The sequence below is a fragment of the Metopolophium dirhodum genome, chromosome 9 (assembly GCF_019925205.1).
Source record: "Metopolophium dirhodum isolate CAU chromosome 9, ASM1992520v1, whole genome shotgun sequence".
NCBI lineage: Eukaryota > Metazoa > Arthropoda > Insecta > Hemiptera > Aphididae > Metopolophium > Metopolophium dirhodum.
Genome location: NC_083568.1, coordinates 16351789 through 16373775, shown reverse-complemented (window position 1 = coordinate 16373775; position 21987 = coordinate 16351789). Strand labels below are relative to the sequence as shown.

General features: G+C 26.3%; 1 protein-coding gene across 2 annotated transcripts in view; it reads left to right on the top strand.

The window, feature by feature from the left end:
* Nucleotides 1-635: 635 nt before the first annotated feature.
* Nucleotides 636-21987, top strand: part of LOC132952275 (sodium-coupled monocarboxylate transporter 2-like) — a 33183-nt gene continuing 11831 nt past the window's right edge. Inside the window, exons 1-12 of one of the 2 annotated variants that reach the window (XM_061024528.1) lie at nucleotides 636-1314; nucleotides 11901-12116; nucleotides 13013-13146; nucleotides 13395-13583; nucleotides 16926-17080; nucleotides 17153-17293; nucleotides 17387-17605; nucleotides 17690-17808; nucleotides 17994-18148; nucleotides 19065-19315; nucleotides 19592-19692; nucleotides 21229-21509. In XM_061024528.1, the coding sequence (XP_060880511.1) occupies nucleotides 11918-12116; nucleotides 13013-13146; nucleotides 13395-13583; nucleotides 16926-17080; nucleotides 17153-17293; nucleotides 17387-17605; nucleotides 17690-17808; nucleotides 17994-18148; nucleotides 19065-19315; nucleotides 19592-19692; nucleotides 21229-21287 (1722 nt within the window). In that variant the 5' untranslated portion in view covers nucleotides 636-1314; nucleotides 11901-11917 and the 3' untranslated portion in view covers nucleotides 21288-21509. Of the gene's footprint in view, nucleotides 1315-11900; nucleotides 12117-13012; nucleotides 13147-13394; nucleotides 13584-16925; nucleotides 17081-17152; nucleotides 17294-17386; nucleotides 17606-17689; nucleotides 17809-17993; nucleotides 18149-19064; nucleotides 19316-19591; nucleotides 19693-21228; nucleotides 21510-21987 lie in introns of those variants that run through there. The other variant, XM_061024526.1, reaches the window with a different exon arrangement.

Genomic DNA, 21987 nt, shown 5'->3' with positions numbered 1-21987 from the left:
GTCAACAGGTGTGTACAATTTCTATCGTGGCGGAAAAAAATCAAAATGTTTAAAACACTGTCTAAACTTTACGTGTAGGTGCCATGTACGTAAATATATACTTAAATATATTTAATATACATATTTATATATTATACTATTATTTACCAGTCCGATATCTCGCCAATCGTTTTATTTAGGTAAGCTCGACGTCGCCGGCTGATAACACCTGTATTTATATTATTTAATATTTTAATATTACATAAGAATATTATTGTTATACATTTATAATAGTGTTATGACAATATGATAATATTATCCTCATTACTTATCATAGTATTATACGTTACAACGTTTATCTGCAGCGTCGGTAATCAGTGTTTTTTTTTGGGGGGAGGTAACAAAAATCCTAACACGCGATAATAACGACGTATACGCGTAGGAGAGACGATGATATACCTACTATATCATACAAAATATATACAATATAATAATAAAATACCAAATACGTTACCGCGATGATGGTATTATACCACGGTGTATATACCTATACCGCACGCGCGTACTACCGCGGTATGAGTATAAACATATTTTTATAAACATATATATAATTATATCGTATTTTAATCGGCGGCGACGTCATGTGTGTTGGCGCGCTCGTCCGTCCGTCTGTCGGCCGACCGTTCAGTTCACATGCGGTTCGACTCGCGCGTTGTGCTGTCTGACGTCGACATTTCGTTGCGTACTTACGCCACTCATTGTCACCGACAATATAAATAATATTATATCGTTCACGATAGTAATACTAAACGTATATATAACAATACGTTATCGTGTATTTCTCTTCAGTACCCATTTCATATCGTAAAATATTAAATCGTTCACTGTCGCTCGTTCGACTCGACTTGTATACCGCGGCGTTTCCGATTCGTTACGTTTCGTTTTACGTGGTTTTTTTTTTTTTTGAAACCGAAACTATCAGATGTTCTTATTGTAATTATTATTTTTTGACGACGGGCAAACGCGGTACTCAACGCACATTTCATTTACGAACGGACGATATCCATCATTACCCGCGTAATATAATATAATATACGCTGTACAGAAGACCGGGCCACGCGTTGATTTAGCGCTTTTGTTGTAAACAACTTACAGCTGAATAATACGACGATCATATTATAATAATAATAATACGAAAAAAAAATGGCAGAATCTTTCATCCGAACAATCGTCACCATCGTCTTCGATCGAACGACGGAAGCGGCGTAGATCCTCGAGTATCGGACGGTGTCGTTCGTTGTGTGGTTTTCTTCATTTGTTCGTCAACGTTGAAAGGTACCGTATATTATATACCTACGTGAATTATAACAATATAGGTACTTAATTCGTGCGCTGAAAGTACGTCTTTCGATAGAAATATTACTAATAATAATAATAATAATTTATTATAATAGTTCATTTAATCGGTCGAGGGTTATTATTGTGTTTTTATTTTGTAAATCGATTTCACAGTAAGCAGCTATAGTTGTTAGTCCTTAGACATCGACAGATTGACACACACACACACACACACACACACACACACACACACACACACACACACACATATATATAATATGTATAGGTATATGTTTCCGGTTCACGACGCTGTCCAGACGATAGGAAGTGCGTGTTATTATAGGTAACATGCACAGTTATACTTTGGTTCTATAAAAAAAACTAAATAGCTGACAAAAATAAAATAATGTTTATTTTTCGACCGAAATTGTATAAAGATTCTAGACGTGCCACACAGCAAATTTTTCTTTTTCCCGTAGGCAAAATTATACAACGTGTCTTTGCAGTATGTTATTATACCTAATTATTCAATGTAGAATACAAATATTACAGTTTTAAACATTCAAATTACCTTTAAAATAATAAATTCCTGTTTCGAATGATATTCAAATAGAAATTCGGTTAGTTTCGAATACTTCGTACAACACGCATATGTGATTTTATATAATTATACAATTATTATTTATTTTACTCGCATACACGTAGTATGCGTATAATAGAGCAGATCCATTACCTACTAATTAAAAAAAAAAAAATGTTTCGCGAGTGGTTTGCTATTTATTATTTTTAATTAAACCATTGCCACTAACAGCGTATGACAAAGATTCCAAATAAGAACTCTGCGAGCGACTTGTGTGATTTCAAATATATTATCAAACTATCGCACAAATTACGATGCATGTGCTGTTTCTATATTACGTTTCATAACAAGGTTTTTTAGACTGAAAGTACTAATACAACTTAAAATTATTATCTGCTTAATACTTGGTTCAAAAACAAAACATAGATGGTGCTTTTACAGTTTAAATGCAAAGTAAATTTTTAATTATCACAATGAACATGACTTTAGAGCTCAGAAAAAAAAAACGTCTACGTTATAGTAGGTACTAAACTCTTGAGCATAGATTTGATTTTATAAAACGTAATTTTTCGAATAACTAGTTATTAGTACCTATACATAAATTGACTTTAGGGAAATTCATTCTGATGTCCTGTTTAAGTAGATTCAAAATATACTACTTTTATGCCTGTTCCTTTTTTATATTATACTTATACTAAATTATTATAATGTAGTATGTACCTATTAAGACTTAATTTATACATAATTTAACATTTTGACACTTCCCTACGTGATAAATAATAATTTAAATAAAGTGTTTATGAATTAATAAGTAATTTTTAACGAATTGCACATATACTTATATCATTTTCATGAAATATAAGTTAATATACACTAATATTTTATAATTTCCTCGTATTATATTGATTCATTAAATATTTTTTAATAATTAATTGTATACAAATATATTTCATAATTCTCAACATTTACAAGTGGTAAAATAGAAAAATACACAGTTTGAACAAATATAATAAATCGGAATATTGAGTTAAAAAAACTAGAAAACAATATACACATATAAGATAATATATGAGTAGGTATTTAAGTATTTCAAAACTGTTCTAGAATGTATGTTATAATTTTATTATTTTTTATTCTAAGTATTTTAATTGCTGACATTAAATATCTAAATACATTTTTTTACAAAAATATTTTAAGTAAATAAATTGCTGCTCAACCCGATGACGGTATTCCATCAACTCTGCATTTTTCATTTAGTCTTTATTTCTTTCCCCTTTTTTTTTGTTAGACATTGTGTCATAAAAAAGCTTATTGACTGTTACGATTATTCATAGACCTTTATAGAACATTCTAAAAATACAAATCAAGGACTAAAAATGTGTTAAGCATTCTAACAATCATAATATATTCATGTCATTTTCTTTTGTGTAATGTTTTTATTTAACTATTAATTCTTTATGTACTAAGATACTTAAACATAGTTCTATGAATTTGGTACATTTATCATTTTTCACGGTGTTTCAAAATTTACAATAATTAATAACTTTCAAGATAGATAATGCATCTTCTAAACATTTTAAAATAGTTGGATAATTATTTCAAAAATATTTTCCCTAAATTAGGTAGGCATAGTAAAGAAATAATGAGAAACTTACAAAAATGTATGTAGTATTCTGTCCAAAATTTCCAATAAAATCAATTTTGTTCCAATTTAACTCTTATAATTTTCAAAAACGGTTGATTTTTAGTTTGATAAAATTATTAATTTTTATTTTCATGATTTAAATTTGTGTATATAAGCTCATTCTTATGTCTTAATATATGTAAAATTATCAAGAATAATATTAACTTTCTTATAATATTGTTTAATGTTTATATTCCAGTAAAATGAATAATTTACCAGATAATGGCAATTAAGTATCTATTTTTGTAGTTTTAAAATTAATTCAAATGTAATTTTATTTTATTCTATCGTGATTAAAATATATAATTCTCAAATACTCAATTAGTCATGAGATGTTAATCATTGATTTCAGTTAATGTAATATACATAAATTAATATTCTAGAGTAATCAAAGTTAGCGAAATCGAATAAAAACTAGTGCCCGAAACCAAGTTATTGTTTCCTACTCTATATTTTTTTTACTTGTGTATTTCATAAATTGTTTATGTTCTTAGATGACCAATCTTAAAACAATTAATTTAGCTTTTTTTCGTAACTTTGTTTTAATGACAACTCTTTAAAATTATCATTTTTATGATTGGAATCAAAATATTTAAGAATGTATCATTAATTTCAATAACTTGACTAGTCAACTACATTGTACTACGTTAAACTAAGCAAAAATTTATTGGCATATAATATTGTATTTTAAATTTAAATTTCTTAATATTTTACAATCTATAAGTTTTTTTCTAATAAAAGATGAATTTAATTTTAAATTTATACTGTTAAATAGCTGTATATATAGTTAATGTAATTAATCATTTGTTTGGTTTTATAATTTGGTAGGTATTCAGTTTATATATAATCTCAAATTAATTCATTTTTTTTACCTATGGTAACTATACTTGTTATCGTATCCTATAAATATATTATATTATATAAAAAAATCGATTTTACAAAATATCCCTTTTAAATAAATTATATATATATTGAAACTACTGTATGTTAATAACCCGTAATCATAATAATAATATGATCAAAGCAACTAAAATTGAATCGTATCAATATATATAAAACAGATGTTGGATATCATCCAGTTGATTTCTTCATTATTTATTATGTTTATATGGTCACTAGGTATATAATATACGTTTATCCATTGCGCAAGTTGTATACCATTGGTCACTGGTGTTACACGTACTTAAATAGTTAGTAACTTAGTACCTATCGGTAGGTAGTTATATACACACAATTAAATTGATTATAATTTTGAATCATTTCTTCATTTTTTTTTTAATACACACATTATTTTATTATACACGTATTTATTGTCTGGGATCTGTCATAATGACCGGCGTTAGTTTATTGATTAATAAGCATTTTTAAATAATAATAATATGGTCTTGCACTATTTTAATCCTTCAAATATTATTTTTTTTTTTATTAAATTTGTATTAAAAAACTTATCAGTTTGATTATATTTTCAATAGATTTGACTTGTACAATCTGTAAACTCATTAACTATGTATAAAAAAACACACAACTAGAGTACTTAAACCTATATTCATTGAAACATACTATAATATTTAACAACTGATTATAATGTTAGTTTCGTTCAAAAAACTAATGGTCGTAGTTTGTACTTTTGTATTATGCCTTACAAATACTAAAACAATGATATAAACATAAAATTAACACTACACTTCATTACCATTGAAAATAACGAATAAGATAGGTGTCTCGAAAGTTGCAGATAAAATTAAATAACTGTCGTTCTAGCTCCAGATATTTTAACTAATGATTATAATGTATAATAATATGACTTTATGCTCGCTACATTTTGAAATAAGTGTATTAGTTGTATTGTCTTTTTATCGTCCAAGGTCATATATTGTTTCACACAGTTTAAAAATTAGCATCAATATTTTTATCATACAGAAATATAGAAATATTCCATTTTTCCGTGAACAGTTAACACGTAGGTATGTTTATTTAAATTTTAATTAATCAGTTTACTTAAGAAACGTTTTTAACAATATAATAAATCGTTCTGTTTGTTAATTATTACGAAGATTGTTTACACACAGCAATAACAAGTCCATTTTAAAATAAACAAATACTTAAAAATATAAAACAATTTTAACTACCTAATGTATATTACGTAATAACTAATAACCACACTACCTTCTTATTATAACATATAATTTTTATACTACATATAGGCATATATGTGAGATATTGAAGTATAGTCAATTTTTTTAACGTCACAATATGATTGTTCTTAAAGCTATGGTACTATATCAGCGTTAGAAAACGTGCTTTGAAGTATGAAGTATCCACATAGTTATTACACAATGAAAAAATCAATTGATTAAACATCGTAATAATATTATTCTTAAAATATCAAAAATAGTTAATTTGATAAAAAAAATAATAAGTATAATAGGTACCCATTTAACCTAACCTAGGCTTACCTATGTTTATTATTCTTCATAATTTTGATATTGGCTATTTTTTTTAATGATATTTACCTGTAAATTTATGTTATGTAACGATACGTAAATTATTCAATTCAATATTCATTTTTGTCCTATTGTCATTACTATCGTTAAAATATGGTACTTTAGTTTTAATACCCCTGACCGTTAGCTTATTTATTTATTTCAATATATTATACAACAAGCGGTTATTAAATAGAGGTAAAAATACAATTTAAATCTAACAGTAGAGTTATGAACATCATATATATTTTTAAAAAAAACAGTAATCGGGAGTATACGTAGAAGGGAATGGTTATGGCAGTACGAGGTGGTGTGACTGTGGATAGAGAAAAGAGAAAGGTTAACCTTTTGAAAGACGAAAAAGACTCTATCAAGAAGATCTGGATCTAGATAATTATATCCATTTAAAATGGAATTTATAAACCGTTGGTCACGGGGTAATCGTGAGGAAAGACCAGCAGAGTATTGGGAATAAAAGAATAATAAGTTGAGCATTTTTTTTTTTAACACTTTGCGTATTTAGAAATGAAGGGATGCCATACAACCACACCATAATTGAGAAGAGGTCTGACGAGTGAAAAGTATAAAGTACAAAGACAATTGGCTGATATGAAACTTTTGGTGTTATATTTAATGAACCTTAAGACTTTCAACTCTCTGTTTATGGTTAAAGTTGATGTGATGTTCAAAAGAAGAACGGAAGAATAGTATTGTAAGTGTATAACTCAAATAGTAGGTATATTTTCTAAAGGAAACACATTAGTGCTAAAAACTATTTAGAAAATAGGAGTGAACTATGGGTGAATAAGATCTGAAGAAAGAAATTTAACACGTATTATTCAAGTTGAGTGTTAACCTATTGTTAGTAATTCAACGGCATAAAATATTTAGTTCATCTTGTAGATTTTGAAGATCAACAAGTAAGTCAATTTTATGAAAAATGTTTATATCATTATTCATCAGCATACAATAATATAATTACATGTTTTAAATAAACAGAAATATAATTGATATAATACCATAAATATTTTATAAAAATTACATATTCTGAAAAGTAATAGGTAAAACAACTAATTAAGGAAATTTCAGATATTTTTTTTTATTCATAAAAAGAAAAATGTATTTATGTATTAATATTTTTTACTAAATTTTCGTCTAATTAATAGTTAATACCTTCATATATATCTCTAATAAGATCATGAATACAAGCACGCTCAATTATTCTTTTATATAATTTTGTATATTGCTAATAGTTATAGGTACCTTGTACCTACACGTTTAACACAGCAGCTCTATTGTCGAATTGCATTGTTGTACAATATCAACATTTATGACCATCGATGCAAAATAACTTTGTTTTTACGGTCTAATCCACTTTATGTACCTATAAAATAAAATGGCATAAACAGTAAACACAATAACATATGATCACACATCATGACACATAATATAAAAGAAGGATAAGCATACCAAATTATAACTGGGATGTAACCAGCGAGATATTAAAAATGTCGTACTACAGTTGTAGATGAACCTGATGAAGGGAATAAAACGTAGATTGCAATGGAAAATCGTGGGAAGCAATTTTCGTATACTACTTAGGTTTTGGAATAAATAATGTACTTAAAATATCGTGTTACATGGTTTCAAACACAATTTGTTTTATTTAGATTACAACAATGATTTCCTACATGAACATTTTTAATTTTGAGGTGTGTGGTTTACGCAAGAATGGAGGGGCGCTAAGGGATGATTATTTATATATTCTAACAATAAGTGCATAGTTTCAAACAATTAAAAAACAAATTTAATTTAATTTTCAAATACCAAATGTAGTATATTTATGTTGTAATTATATTTGTAAAATTTATGTTTTTAGTATGTATTTAGGTAATTAAAAATTTTAAAAGTATAAAAATATCTAGCTTTTAGACAGTAGGCTGATTTAAGTATGTAAATGTATAACAATAAAACTATTTACATTTTACATTATATTTGGTTTCTATTCTGGGATACCTAGTAAGTACTTATTATAAAAAAAAAAAAACTGTTGCCTATCTTTTGTATTTTTAATTGATGGTGGGATGAAAAGGGTCGAGATTTTTGAATATCTGAAAATGGCGTTGAATAAAAAAAGGTAGAGAAACACTGGTTTACAATAAGAGTGAGTAACTAAGTAACCTACTCATTACTATTTACTAATAAGTATATTCTATGTAAAAAGTTTAAACCCTGTAGAATTTGAATTGTTTAACCACTATTGGTATGACACTTATGTAGACATTTCTTTGAATCATTTTTGATTTATCTAATGTTTTTCTTTTCCAAATATAGATAGATATGACACGATAAGTTATACACTACAGTATTATGCTTAAAAAAAATTTTATATAATACTTTAATTTAATAATAATGACCTACTCTAGATGTTAATTTTATATACCAACATATTATATGTACCTATATAGAGTTTAAACACTACCTATAATTTTATTCCTAGACTGGCCTAATTAGTTTATAATAGTGTTCTGTAATTAGTAAATGCTTTATACCTGCTATAACGATAATAATAATGGTTCTTCAAAATCATCATGAAACATGATAATGAACGAAATCGCTGTATTTATGATCTATAGTCAAAATAACTTAATTTGACAAAAAAATAATAGTTGAACTCTGTTAGACAAACAATGAACGTATTATTTTATTGAAAATGTAATAAAACTAAGAAGCTCTTTTGTTTTAAATTGAATTCATTTTTAAATATAAGTGAATTCTTCCGGGATAGAATGTAGGTATAATATTACAAAATAATGTATATAGATTTGTAGTCAGAAGGACTTAATACAGGAAACGAGTTTTATTTTTCGAAAAATCGTTTTATTTTTAATTATTGATTTATTTGTTTTTCAATAATTTGGATATATTTTTGTGCATTATATAATGGTTTAGGCAGAAAATATAATGTTTAAATACAAGGTAAACGACAAATAGCATTATTCACTTTTTCGGATAATCGTGGCAATATACGATTTTAGTAATATACGATTATAGCACCTATGTATAATAAATTATATTCGTATTTTCATACTGCGAATTTCAGAAAAATCTCAAATAGTTTATTGATTTTTTAGGTATATTAACTGATTTAGTCGTATACACAATATGTATTCGAAATGTCATAATTTATGACTCATAAAAAAACCTGTTCCGGGAAATGGAATTAGTCAGTAGATGACTTAAAAATGTAGGCCCATTCGCTAAATTGTGCAAACATATTTCTTTTGTATATTATATTATTAATATTATGTAAGTATGATTTATGTCAAAAATACTGGTGGCCTAAATTTTGAATTTTATCGAATATTTCAAATTACTTGTATTCATTTTTAAATTTGATTTCATATTAAATAAACATGAAATATTCTGGCAAAGTTATTCTATCTTTTGTTGAATTTCATTAGTTTATTTTTAGATTTAGGGGTTATAAGTACATATAAGTACGGTATTCTTGAACTCATTGTTAATGTTTTAAATTGTATTTTGTTTTATAATTCTCTTTATTTTAAATTTATTCAAAGAATTAATCCTTCTTTTTTTTAATTTGACTTTTCTAACTTAAGCCAATTTTACAGTCGGTTTACTTTTTAAATCTAAAACATTTTATTTGTTGACAAATTTATAATTTATTTTCTTGTCTAGCTATAATATATATCATGGACCATGGTCAAACAGTTTTTGTGTAAAAAATGTATAGGTATATATATATTTTATTATTATTATATAATAATATATTAGTTAAATTTAAAATTAAGTTTCATTAGAATTAGAGTAAAAGAAGTGTTTGTTTAATTGAAAAAATAAACGTTTCAACTTTATAAAAATAACTTTATATTATACATACGTCAATATTTATAAAATATAATATATGTTTAAATAAATAAACAAATATATAATATTTTAATACGTATATAATTCACATTAAGAAACCTTTGATCACATTCCAGTGTCTAATAATTAATGAAGTAAAATGAAGTAATGTATATACAGGGTGTAACAGAAAGACCTAATAAATGAAAAACGAAAATTGATACTAGTTAAACGTAAAAGAAAATTTAAGAAAATTATATGGATAATGAATAATTTAAGATTTTCTTATGTCTACTAATTCTCTAAAAGAATATTTTGTAAAAAATTATTAGTTTTAAAATTAATTGACCCCGAAAAAATATAAATATTTAAAAAAAAAACTACTTTACTTTACCCAAACAAATGTTTTATCATCAACGTCTTTTTAAAAAGTAAATATACGAATTGGCTATTTCAAATTTTTTAATAACAAATTAAATATAAATTAAATTTTTTAATTTTCAGCATTAAATATAAATTTAATTTTTTAATTTTCAGCATTAAAAAATAAAAGTAAAAAAAGGTGGGTAAGTGGATGTCACTCTGCTGTACAGTAGGTTACAAGTGGGTCACTGTAATCGATGGTGTTAAATTTGAATTCAATGATATAATATCATTGTATAAGAAAAACGATTCTGAGCGAAAACGGTCAGTATGCAGCCTATGATATTAACAAGTATATTTGATGATATTATTGTGAATAAAGTAATTTATATATAACCTATTTACGTGGAACTTTGTTTTAAATTTTCAATCCTTAGCTATAAAAGTTGAACATTTTATAAATTTTCGACTACAAAATAATTATTAAATTTTAAATTGGTAAATCTTGTCAAAATTTGAACTTAAAATGCTTATAAAAAAAGTTGTGCCTATGCATTTTCAATACTTTTCAACTGCTATTGTAAAAATATAACAAAGGTCTTGTATTAAATTTTCACGCTTTTAGACATAAAAAATAAAATTTAATTGATATTTATAGAAAAAAAACTAAAAAAATTGACAATGTCCATTGTCCGTAAACAGCTCAAAAAGAGTCAAAATATTCTAAAAATGCTATGGTGTATAGATTTTTCCGCCGCTTTTAAAAACTATTGGGAATTGGACATCCTCAATGCAACTAGATTTACTTTTCAATATTTTGAAAATTTATTAAGTTTATAGGAATTGAAAAAATAAACATATGGTATAAATTTCAAGTATCTATGGTTATTCGTTTTCGAAATACAACAAAATAAGAGAAATCGAGTAAATATCCAATATTGTATAAAGTTGGACTTTGAACGCTCATAATAATTTTATTTGACTTTCCGGTACACATTTTTTTTAAGTTAAGGTAGACAGACTTATGAGGTATTTTGTAATTTTAAATTTTGATCTCCTCAATGCACCAACTAGATTCACTTTCCCATCGAACAAGATACTGATTTCGACTACTTATCGTGTCCACAGACACAAATAATAATAATAATTTAAAAAAAAACACATCATTATATAATCAATACATTTATCGCTCCGATGAAAATCTAAAATATATAGATAGGTATTTACCGAATACTTGTATTACTTAATTTTATTTCACTTAAAAAGTTAGACAAAGTTAAGTTAAGTTAAGTTTTAGACTATTAATTGTAGTACATATGAAAAATAATGTATATATAATAATGTTTACATACAGGTGAACAATAGTTCATCCTTAGCTATAATAATAATTGCAGACTTTTATTATACATACATTTGTAGTATTTGTACATATCTATACATTTGTAGGTAAATATATCATTCAATTTGTACTAAATATGCATAAAATCTTGATAAATTGCACATGTTTTATTAGAATATTATAATTGTATTTAATCACATCTAATATCGTTATTTTAACTTATATAACTATAAATAATATAAATGTATATATTATTTTTTCCAGAGAAATTGTGATAAAATATGCAAAGTATTATATTCGATTATGCAGTATTTCTACTGCTGATTGCGTTGTCATTCGCAGTATTAATTTATAGTAAAATATCCGGCCCCAAAGAACAGACGAAAGCGGACTATGTGTTCGCGTCGAAAGGGTCGGTTTCGATGGGAGCGATGCTCCTATCCATTGCACGTGGATTTCTGGGTGTCAAAGTCTTCCTCGGTAAATATGTTTTTCATAAGTACCAGCATTAGTCTTAAGTTGTTTTTTTTTTTTATTACCTATTATTTAAACTCTAAAGGCATCATCTGCATGGTTATTAGCCTGTCTTTACTCTAGGGGGAGGGGGGATACGGTTGGTTCGAAATACGTGTTTATGTGCCGAGGATTTGTCACTAAAACCCGGGTGGTCACCAATCCGGAGACTAGTGACATTGGCTGATGCTTGGCTCAGAACACATTTATGACTGAGGCCAACCACCGCGCCACACCAGGTCACAGTCTTAAGACTTATCTGATATTAAAGTTAATTAAAGTTTATTATAATACTAATGAAGATATAAATGTTCAAATTTCACATCAAAATAAACCTGTATGCGTAATATGTAAATAATATACATATACAATCATATGAACATACATTTAGCCATATAAAAAATTATTGAAAAATCTTTGTTCAAATTTTTTCATACTAATATTACTTTAAAAAAAAGTCAATTTTGAATAATTGTTATAGCATGTTATACATATCTTATTTAACTAACATCAAAAAAATTGCTCTTAATATTTATTAAATTTTTTAGTCATAATTCATACCTATTACAAATGTCATTCTTTACATAATAGTATGAGATACTTAAGGATTGTAATGCTGTGATAATTATTTATTAAAAATATTAAGTAGGTACCTAAATACAACTACTACATACTTCAATTTTTTTTTTAAATAAGTTATATTATAATATGTTATTCCACTAATTTCTAGTTATTCACGAAATTCTATAACAATATAATTTATTTTATGAACAGTTGATCTAAAAATCTATTTATCTTTTATAATAAGACTGATTATTTTATGTTATTTTAATACATTAATTAAAACATTTTATTTTTTATAGGGTATCCGTCCGAATTTTACTATAGAGGAAGTGGAATGTGGGAAACCCTGTACGGAATGTCCCTAGCATTCCCTTTGGTTTTATATTTTTTCCTACCGGTATATTTCAATCTCGGAATTACTTCAGTTTATCAGGTGAGTTTCAGTCATTTTTAAGCCGTATAAAGCTTAAAATATTATAAGACGTAATATTTAAACGATTGATTGGACACATCAGTGAATACAACTTTTTTAAATAATTATATAATATATTTTAGTCTGTTACTTACGCTAAATAATTATTTACTGTTATCATAAAATACAAATTAGTGCATTCTTGAAGTGCCTGTCTATCAAACTATATGCATAATAATTAACTAATTTTTATTTTTGTCTATTTATAGTACTTAGATATGCGATTCAAATCAAGACTCGTGAGGAGGCTTGCGTCTGCTACATATTTTATTAGAAGTATACTTAACCTTGGCGTAACAGTTTTCACACCGTGCGTTGCCTTAAAAACTGTGATGGGATTGCCTTATTGGTTTTCAATCATCTTAATTACATCCATTGCCATTGTTTTCACAGTACTGGTAAGACAAATTTTATTTATTACCTACTAAATAACTCATTTTTAATCTAACACTATACCAAACAAATTACAAAATATATATAATGTTGTAGATTTATTATGCATCATAGGGACCGTAAATTGATTGCATATCACTGTTGTTCATTTTGACCTTTTTTGTATGACATTTGCATATCGTTCAATTTTTTAGTTATTTATCGTTTGTGCGTCATCCAAGTTAACCCACTTACGTCAGATATGATAGTACATAATTTGCGTATCAGTGTATTTAACAATAGAACTAGAAGATGTTAGGAGTATTCAAAAGCGCAAGTTGTTTAATAATTTTCAGAAAATTTGACACTTGTCTTGTTGTATTCGGTTTTCAAAAGCAGTATTATGGTTATGAGTTATGACTATTATTTAAAATTTAATATTAAATTAGCCAATATATTTTTAATTTTATATACCTACACGTATTATAGTATGTGTAAATTATAACAATTGTCAAATGCTCAAGTTCATCCAGAATATATTGGTATTAAACGTTCTTGTAATATTTAATGTACAACTTGTGTAGGTACTTTTCAACAGGTATATTTTGTTGTAAACTTGTACCGTTCTATTGTTTGATAAGTTGACGCGCAAACGATAATCGGCCACTGATGTACAAACGAAGTACAATATTTTGGCACAGGTAAACAGACGATACGCACACAATGACTGGCGATTATAGTTATACCCGAGTAATTCAAATGAATTTAGTACATCATAAAGCCATAAATGTAAACTACCGCTATAGTAAATTATGAATATAAATTACCTATAATTATTTTATAGTTTATTATCATATTATGATAATATAACTTATAAAGTGCATGGTCTTAATTTTAAAAATATAATGGTTTATCAATTATTCACAATGCTCTTTATTATTAAGACAATAAATAATGATAAACATTAATACAATAATATTATAATTCAATAAACCTAACTAAACCTAAAATAAACTTACCTTTTTTATCAACTCCTAATATTGGATTTTTTTTCATTAAAACTATATTGTTTATAAAATTATCTTGTAGATACCTACCTCATTTTTGTAAGTGACGTTTTAAGTATTCAAAAAATAAAAGTTAAAAATAAGAATGTCAGTATAAAAAATGAACACGTACTTCAATTTTCTGATATAAATATACATTTTAATGAACAATAAAATAATAATGAAATATAATTTATGTAGTTTCACTAGAATAAATACTGCAGGATTATTAAAATGATTTCGAAATTCCATATTTTACAAAAAGTAAAATCGTTAAATGATTTTCTTTTTTAAATAAACATAAAGATAAAATAAAATAAAAACAATAATAATACTAATAATTCCTATAAAAGAATAGGTAGGTAACAGCTATTTTAATAACTTATTAATTTAACTATGTTCATATTTCGTATAAAACAAAACATTATGTGATTCAACGGCCAACATAATATTATTATAATCTTTTTAAACAAAAATTATAACATTCACTTTTAACAGATTTTTGATGAATTAATGAAATTTAATGAAAAATCAAATATAATATACTTTATTGTTGAAGATATTTGTATGCACTTCATTATTCCTCTGCAATATAGATACAACCTTCCATATGGTTATGAATTAAAATAGCAACAATATTTAGTATAGTAATTAAATTAAATTTATTAGAAAAATGTAATATTACATTTAACATTAGGTTTGCATTAATTTTTATCAGTTTTATATTTTGATTATGTCATTGACTTTGTGCAGTAATGCACTAAATTATTAATAATTATATTATTATATTGTTTATCGATTATTATATTAGCCACCTAATCAATAACTATTTCATTATTACTATTAAGCACTAATATGTTTTACGAATCAATGTTACAAATCTATGTTGGTGTTACATCATATTTTCTTGAACTTTGGATTGCGGTAACATTTAGAAAGCAAATTAATTGCACTAATTGTTAATTTTACTCTACACGTTTATATGTGGAATATATTTTATTTTGTGTGCAGGAAATAACTGTCGAAACTTTTTTTTAAAGTTTTCATAGCAAAAATGGAATGGACATATTTTAGAGTAATTGAAATGTTTTAAACTCAAATAGCAGATTTCCTTTGATAACTAAACAAGTTTTCGTTAGTAAAATAAACATTATACCGTTAGGTACCACAAAATGTGGTGTGACATTTTAATACCTTTAGTATACCTTGAGACTTGAGTAACTTGCATACCATGACAATTATGGATTCAAAATAGTAAAACAGTTTTATCATTAGTTTTAGGAAAACTTTTAGTCCGCAATCTTTACAACATTAATATTTTATAAATTTACTAAATTGTTCATACTTATTCAGTTTATTATAATAAATAATAATTACAATTTGTGAATTCATTGTTGAGTTGAGACAATTTAATGAATGAGTATATAGTATTTGAAAGTTATCAAAATATCAAATGATGTATTATTATAATGTTACAAGTCAGTAAGATCTACTGTTTACACCTAAAAATATATTATGAACTAATAATCTGGTAGGTACCTACATATTATGTTTTTTTTTTTTAATACCATTTTGAAATTTTTTCAAACAGTGAATGTGTAGTTCCTACTTATAAAAATGTAGATCTATAAATATATATTTAAGTAAGATTTAAACTATATCACTATATTATTGCACATAATATGTTAAGTAGGTATTGTACTTTTTAATTACTTTAATATAGTGATTAGAGGGTATTGGTACATGCGAATAATAGCTGGTAATTCACTAATTCATATCTATTTTATCAAATTACTTATGGACTATAATATAGTGCCTACCTACCTATAAACTATATTATGGCCTCCACGAAACACGTAGGTTTAATGTACCTAATATAAAACCAATGAAATAATAAAATTATAGTTAAGTACAAATACCGTACTGTTAGTTTCTTTTTTACTCGTTAAATTTATGAACGAATATTTTATGTATTTTCCATTATTATTATTGATATTATTATTTTATTTGCCCTATTTTATGGTGGACCACCGGGGGGGGGGGATCGCCTCCTTTGGAGTTTTTAAATATACATGTATTGAAATATTAATATTACTATAACTAATATTAGATTATAAGGAATTATCATCTTGCCCTGGATGAGATTTTATACTGCTGGAGCACTTGTCCAATTTAATTTGTTTTTAAAAACGACAAATTTTTACTCTATTATTATAACATTATCGTTTAGTACGCAGGAAACCGTTCAAATTAAAAAAAATAATGTCTTACAATATATTTTGTACTAAATAAATATTTTGAATTCTGTGGTCGTTATTTTAGGGAGGTCTGAGATCAGCTATCCTTGCAGACGCCGTACAGAGTTTAGTGATGATCGGTTGCAGCATAGTGATCATTATTCACGGATTCTTTATAGCTAAAGGTCCACTAAATGTATTCGAAGTGACCAAGGAACGGGACAGGCTGGACTTCTTCAAGTACGTGTAGATAACCAATCACCTGGATCAATAAGACCGGTGTTTCACGATCAGCATTTTGTGTTATTTCAGTTTCAACATGGACCCCACGCTTCGTGTGTCGACCGTGTCCGCCACTCTTGGTCAGCTGTTCATGTCACTTTCCATGTTCGGATGCCAACAAAATTTCGTTCAACGCTACTTTAGTATGGACTCTCAGAAACAAGTTGAAAAGTAATTAAATGCGAACCGTTTTTATATTCAAAATGGCAGCCATATGTTTATGTTTGGTTAGGGCATTTCTCCAAATTCGTAACGTTTGCCTAGGGCTTTGTGGCTGACCATACCGTTGATGATATTCCTCTTCAGTCTATCGTGGATTGTCGGTATGGTAATATTCACGGTGTACGCTGATTGCGATCCTCGAGCACTTGGATACATATCGGAGATCGACGAGATCATACCTTTTTACATTGAAGACAGATTTTACTTTTTGCCGGGTTTCATGGGACTCGTATTGGCCAGCTTATTCAACAGTGGACTCAGGTAAATCAATTTAATTTGTCTTAATATTAGTATTACCTATCATATTTCTCCCTACGTGTCCAATAACGGAACTGTGATTTACAGTATATTAGTGTCCAACTTAAACTCAATTTCCACTGTTGCTTGGGAAGATTTTATCTCTCAAATACCAATATTCAAAGGTGCCAGTGAAAAGAACCAATTGTGGTGCATTAAAAGCATAAGTAAGTCGTAAATCTGATGTACTAATCTTACCTTAAAATTGTTTGATGTTTAATAAGAAACTACTATTAGGTAGCTAACCAAAAATACGTTTTACAATTATTTTAATAATTAATATCGTAATTTAAAATAAAGCAATAATTATATATATATCGGCATATCGCTAATAATATTTATTTGTGTTTAGGTGTAATAACTGGTTTTATAGTTATGGGTGTTGCGTTTATTGTCGCACAATCTTCAGGTGTTATTGATGCTTCTCAGCTAATGACGTCCGCAACTAGTGGACCTCTTTTAGGAGTTTTTGTTTTAGCTATGTTTTTCCCATCGACGAATTGGAAAGTGAGTACATGAGAAATTTTATTGACTAATTTTGTATTCAAACAAAATAAAAGGTATTTTCTTATTAACTATGAACTATTTCTTTGTTATATCAATATAATTTATGATATTTGCTTGAATAGAGTATAAAAACAATTTTATGGTCATAAGTTACGACTCATAACATTTATAAACATTTCAATCAATTGTTTAGTACGTAGATAATACGTAGTTAGGGAAATATAAAATAAAGTTACGCAATTCTTGAAATCGAGCAATAATTTAAAAATGTAAAATTATTCAATAAAACAAACACAATGACCATCAATCTTAACCCTATAGTACCTCAGTCATTATCACAATATTGCATTTAAAAAAAATATGTAGGTATATAGTATGCACTAGGTAATTATTCAGACGAAATTGTGCCTTGACAATGATCATGACATTTAAGCAACCTTTTCCTACGTATTAAAACTACTTTTGCACCTATAGTTTAATTCACACTTATATAATTTATAACTTAAGATTTCTTTCATTTTTGGTTAAGCATAATTATTTAATGAACTCAACAATAATTTAGGTATAACTTCACGGTGTTTAGACTTTAGATATAGTATGATAGTTTATAATATAGGTAAATAATTGTTTCTACACTTAGCAAGTAATACTCTAATAAAATATTATATTGGTTCTAATATTTTATGTCAATAAAATTGAGAGTATACATTTTTAACTAAAATCGGTAAAAATATATATTATTGCATTGTATAATTTAGAACCATCTACAAAACTATTTTAACCCTACACATTAGGTGTACAATGGACATTATAGGTGTATAATATAATATAATATAATATACACTATGGTGCAGTTTATATATTTTATTTTTAATATTTCTGAATTAATATGTATATATGTTTTTTAATTAAATAGGGTGCTGCTGCTGGTATGATATCTAGTCACTTGATGACCCTGTTTATTGTACTTGGATCGTTATCTATCGCCAAAGAACCTAATTATCTGCCAGTGTCCACTGAAGGGTGTACGAATACGACGTTCTCGCCACACATTGAGCCGATTTTTGATATCCAGTATAATCAATACAAAATGAGCTTTTTGAATAAAACCCACGACGAAATTTCCAGTGTCCTGTCGACGCCTGAAGTCGAATCGTCCTCCACAGAGTACGCATAACTGAAATATTAATACTACAAACTACCTATTCTGCTACTTACTATGAGTTACTTTTACTTTATAAATCTCGATGAGTCATTTAAGTGAAGAATAAGCATGGATATTGGATAAGCATCGTTTCGCATAAACACCGTTACCATAATTTGTTTGATCCGAGACTTGGACGTTGATATAGCATTGCATATTATATTATAATATAAATCACATAAAAGCAACGATAATAATAATTCTTCTAGTGTGTAAAAATTTAAAATTTTTATTTTCAGCGATATACTGACAATGTTGTACTCGATAACGTATATGTACTACTCATTATTGGGCACATTTGTAACAGTCTTCATCGGTGTCATAGTCAGCTACATGACAGGTAAAAACAAAACAGATACCAATAATTACATTCAGATCAATTGAAATGTACGATTTATTGGCGATTGCACATTTCGTACACCATACCGTTCATGATTGTGTTTACTTTATATTTATACTTATAAGTTATAGCTCTTCTTATTGAATGCAAAACATATATTATTTAAGTTATTTTATAATATTATTATCAAATATGTTTGCTTGATTTTTGTCTATGTTATTTTCATGTTTCTAGAACCATTAAATTAGATCTGAAACAAAGTTTTATATTAAAAAAACTAAAACTGATAATTATTTTATCTTGTGACATTATAATTATATAGTAATTTGTTTAACCTGATACAAAATATCTAGCCCATTACAATGTAATGAGTGAAACGAAGGTAATCATCTTACCTATTGAATTTATGGTAATATTATAATATTCCAAGAATTACAAACCAAGGCGAAATACAGTTTCATATTAAAATTATAGATCAATCTTAAATTGTATTTAGGTTTCTATCTACGTTTGAATTAAATATCTAAAAGATATAATATTATAATATATTTGACACTTCTGAAATTTAAATTTGTAACATTATTTAATCCTGTAAAATAACTGTATATAGCTAAAATATAAACGTAACTAAATAATAGTTAATCTTCATTAATTATAAATTATGGTACCTAGGTAGGTATTTGTATTGGTTACCTGTAAGGGATTATTATATATTGGGTTTATTTTCTACTTGCTACCGATAGTTACTTATAAAGTGAAATATTAAACTTACACGTCTAAATATCTTTTATTATTACGCTGGTATTTTTTATTAAATAAATACCAATATATAATCTTAAAATTGTTTTGATTTTAATAATCTGTTAAATTTGGATGTTATTGAGTATTGTAAATTATAATAATGTATGTGTTTATAAATAATAACAATTGTTTGAGAGGAAGCAGCAGTGAGAAATTTATTATTCAAAAGTATTAGGTATACAGTGACATATAGTGATACCTAATCCATAGATATGTTTACCTCAATAGGTATTATGCAGTATATTACAATGATTTTTAGATTTTTTTTAAATTTGATGATACTGTAATTTGTATGAAAGGTCTTATAAGGTCTTTAAAGATTTTTTTCTAAAATAATTTTTTTCATATAAATTAATATTATAATTCTTCATGTCGAGGTGCCGAAGTCAAGTTAACGAAATACCTAAGCGCCTAATCACCATAGAATTTGAACTATTTATATTGGAAATAATAATAATTTTTATTATTACGAATCATGAATAATAAAGTGAAAATAAACGATTAGACCTTTTACTTAAACATATATCTTGTCTATATCTTTAATAACTTAAACATATTAGCTTATGAGTGACGACAAACCAATTTTGGTTTTGATTTTAAATTTTAATCCTATATTTCGTAAATAATATAATAATATATCTAATCATTATTTTATGCTATTTGTCAGACGTCCGCGTGTATTGTCAATATTAACCGTGCCTTATAATGTTTAAATTAACTGTTTCACAATTTCAGCCATACGGACTGGTGATGACATACAATATCATCCACTTGGTTATGAACCAATACTATAGATTTTAAGACTACCCTTGTAAAAACATGACTACATGTCAATGTTTTTCTTTAGTTGTATTATTTTCATATACTGATAAATATTTTTTTATTTATTTCGTTTTTATTTCACGAGAAGGTGCATTATTGTAGACACAGCATCGTTTTCGTTCTTTTTTTTTTGTTTTTTTTTTTTCTAAAGAAGATGTTTGTTTTTGTACATAAGAATAATTAAAATTGAAATATTTTTGGCTATTTATTGTATACTTGTCTCTCTCTTCTAGTCGATAATAGAATCTGTTAATGTCTGTACTGTCCTTAAACTTTTTTTTCACATTTATATATTATGTATCAATATATACATTTTTACTAGGTTACACAATTATACATTTAACGCTTATTTTACTAGTTCATTTTTCCATTTTTTTTTTTTTTTTTATGGTAAAATTTATTTTGAAAGTCATACATTTAAGTAAAATATCTTTTTGAACAATTAATATGAATTATCAAATTAAAATCTAATTTAAAGTATAGAATATATAATCAATAGATCGTTTAAGACATTTAAGGTTTGGTTAAGTATTACAGTGAAACTTACTTGAATTTCTCGATAAGTCGAACCATCCAAGTCATGTGTGTCGAGTTATGGTTTATAACTCAAATTATTCGAGGTAGTTATAATATAACGTAGATGACGTGTATACTGTATACATAAATAACGAT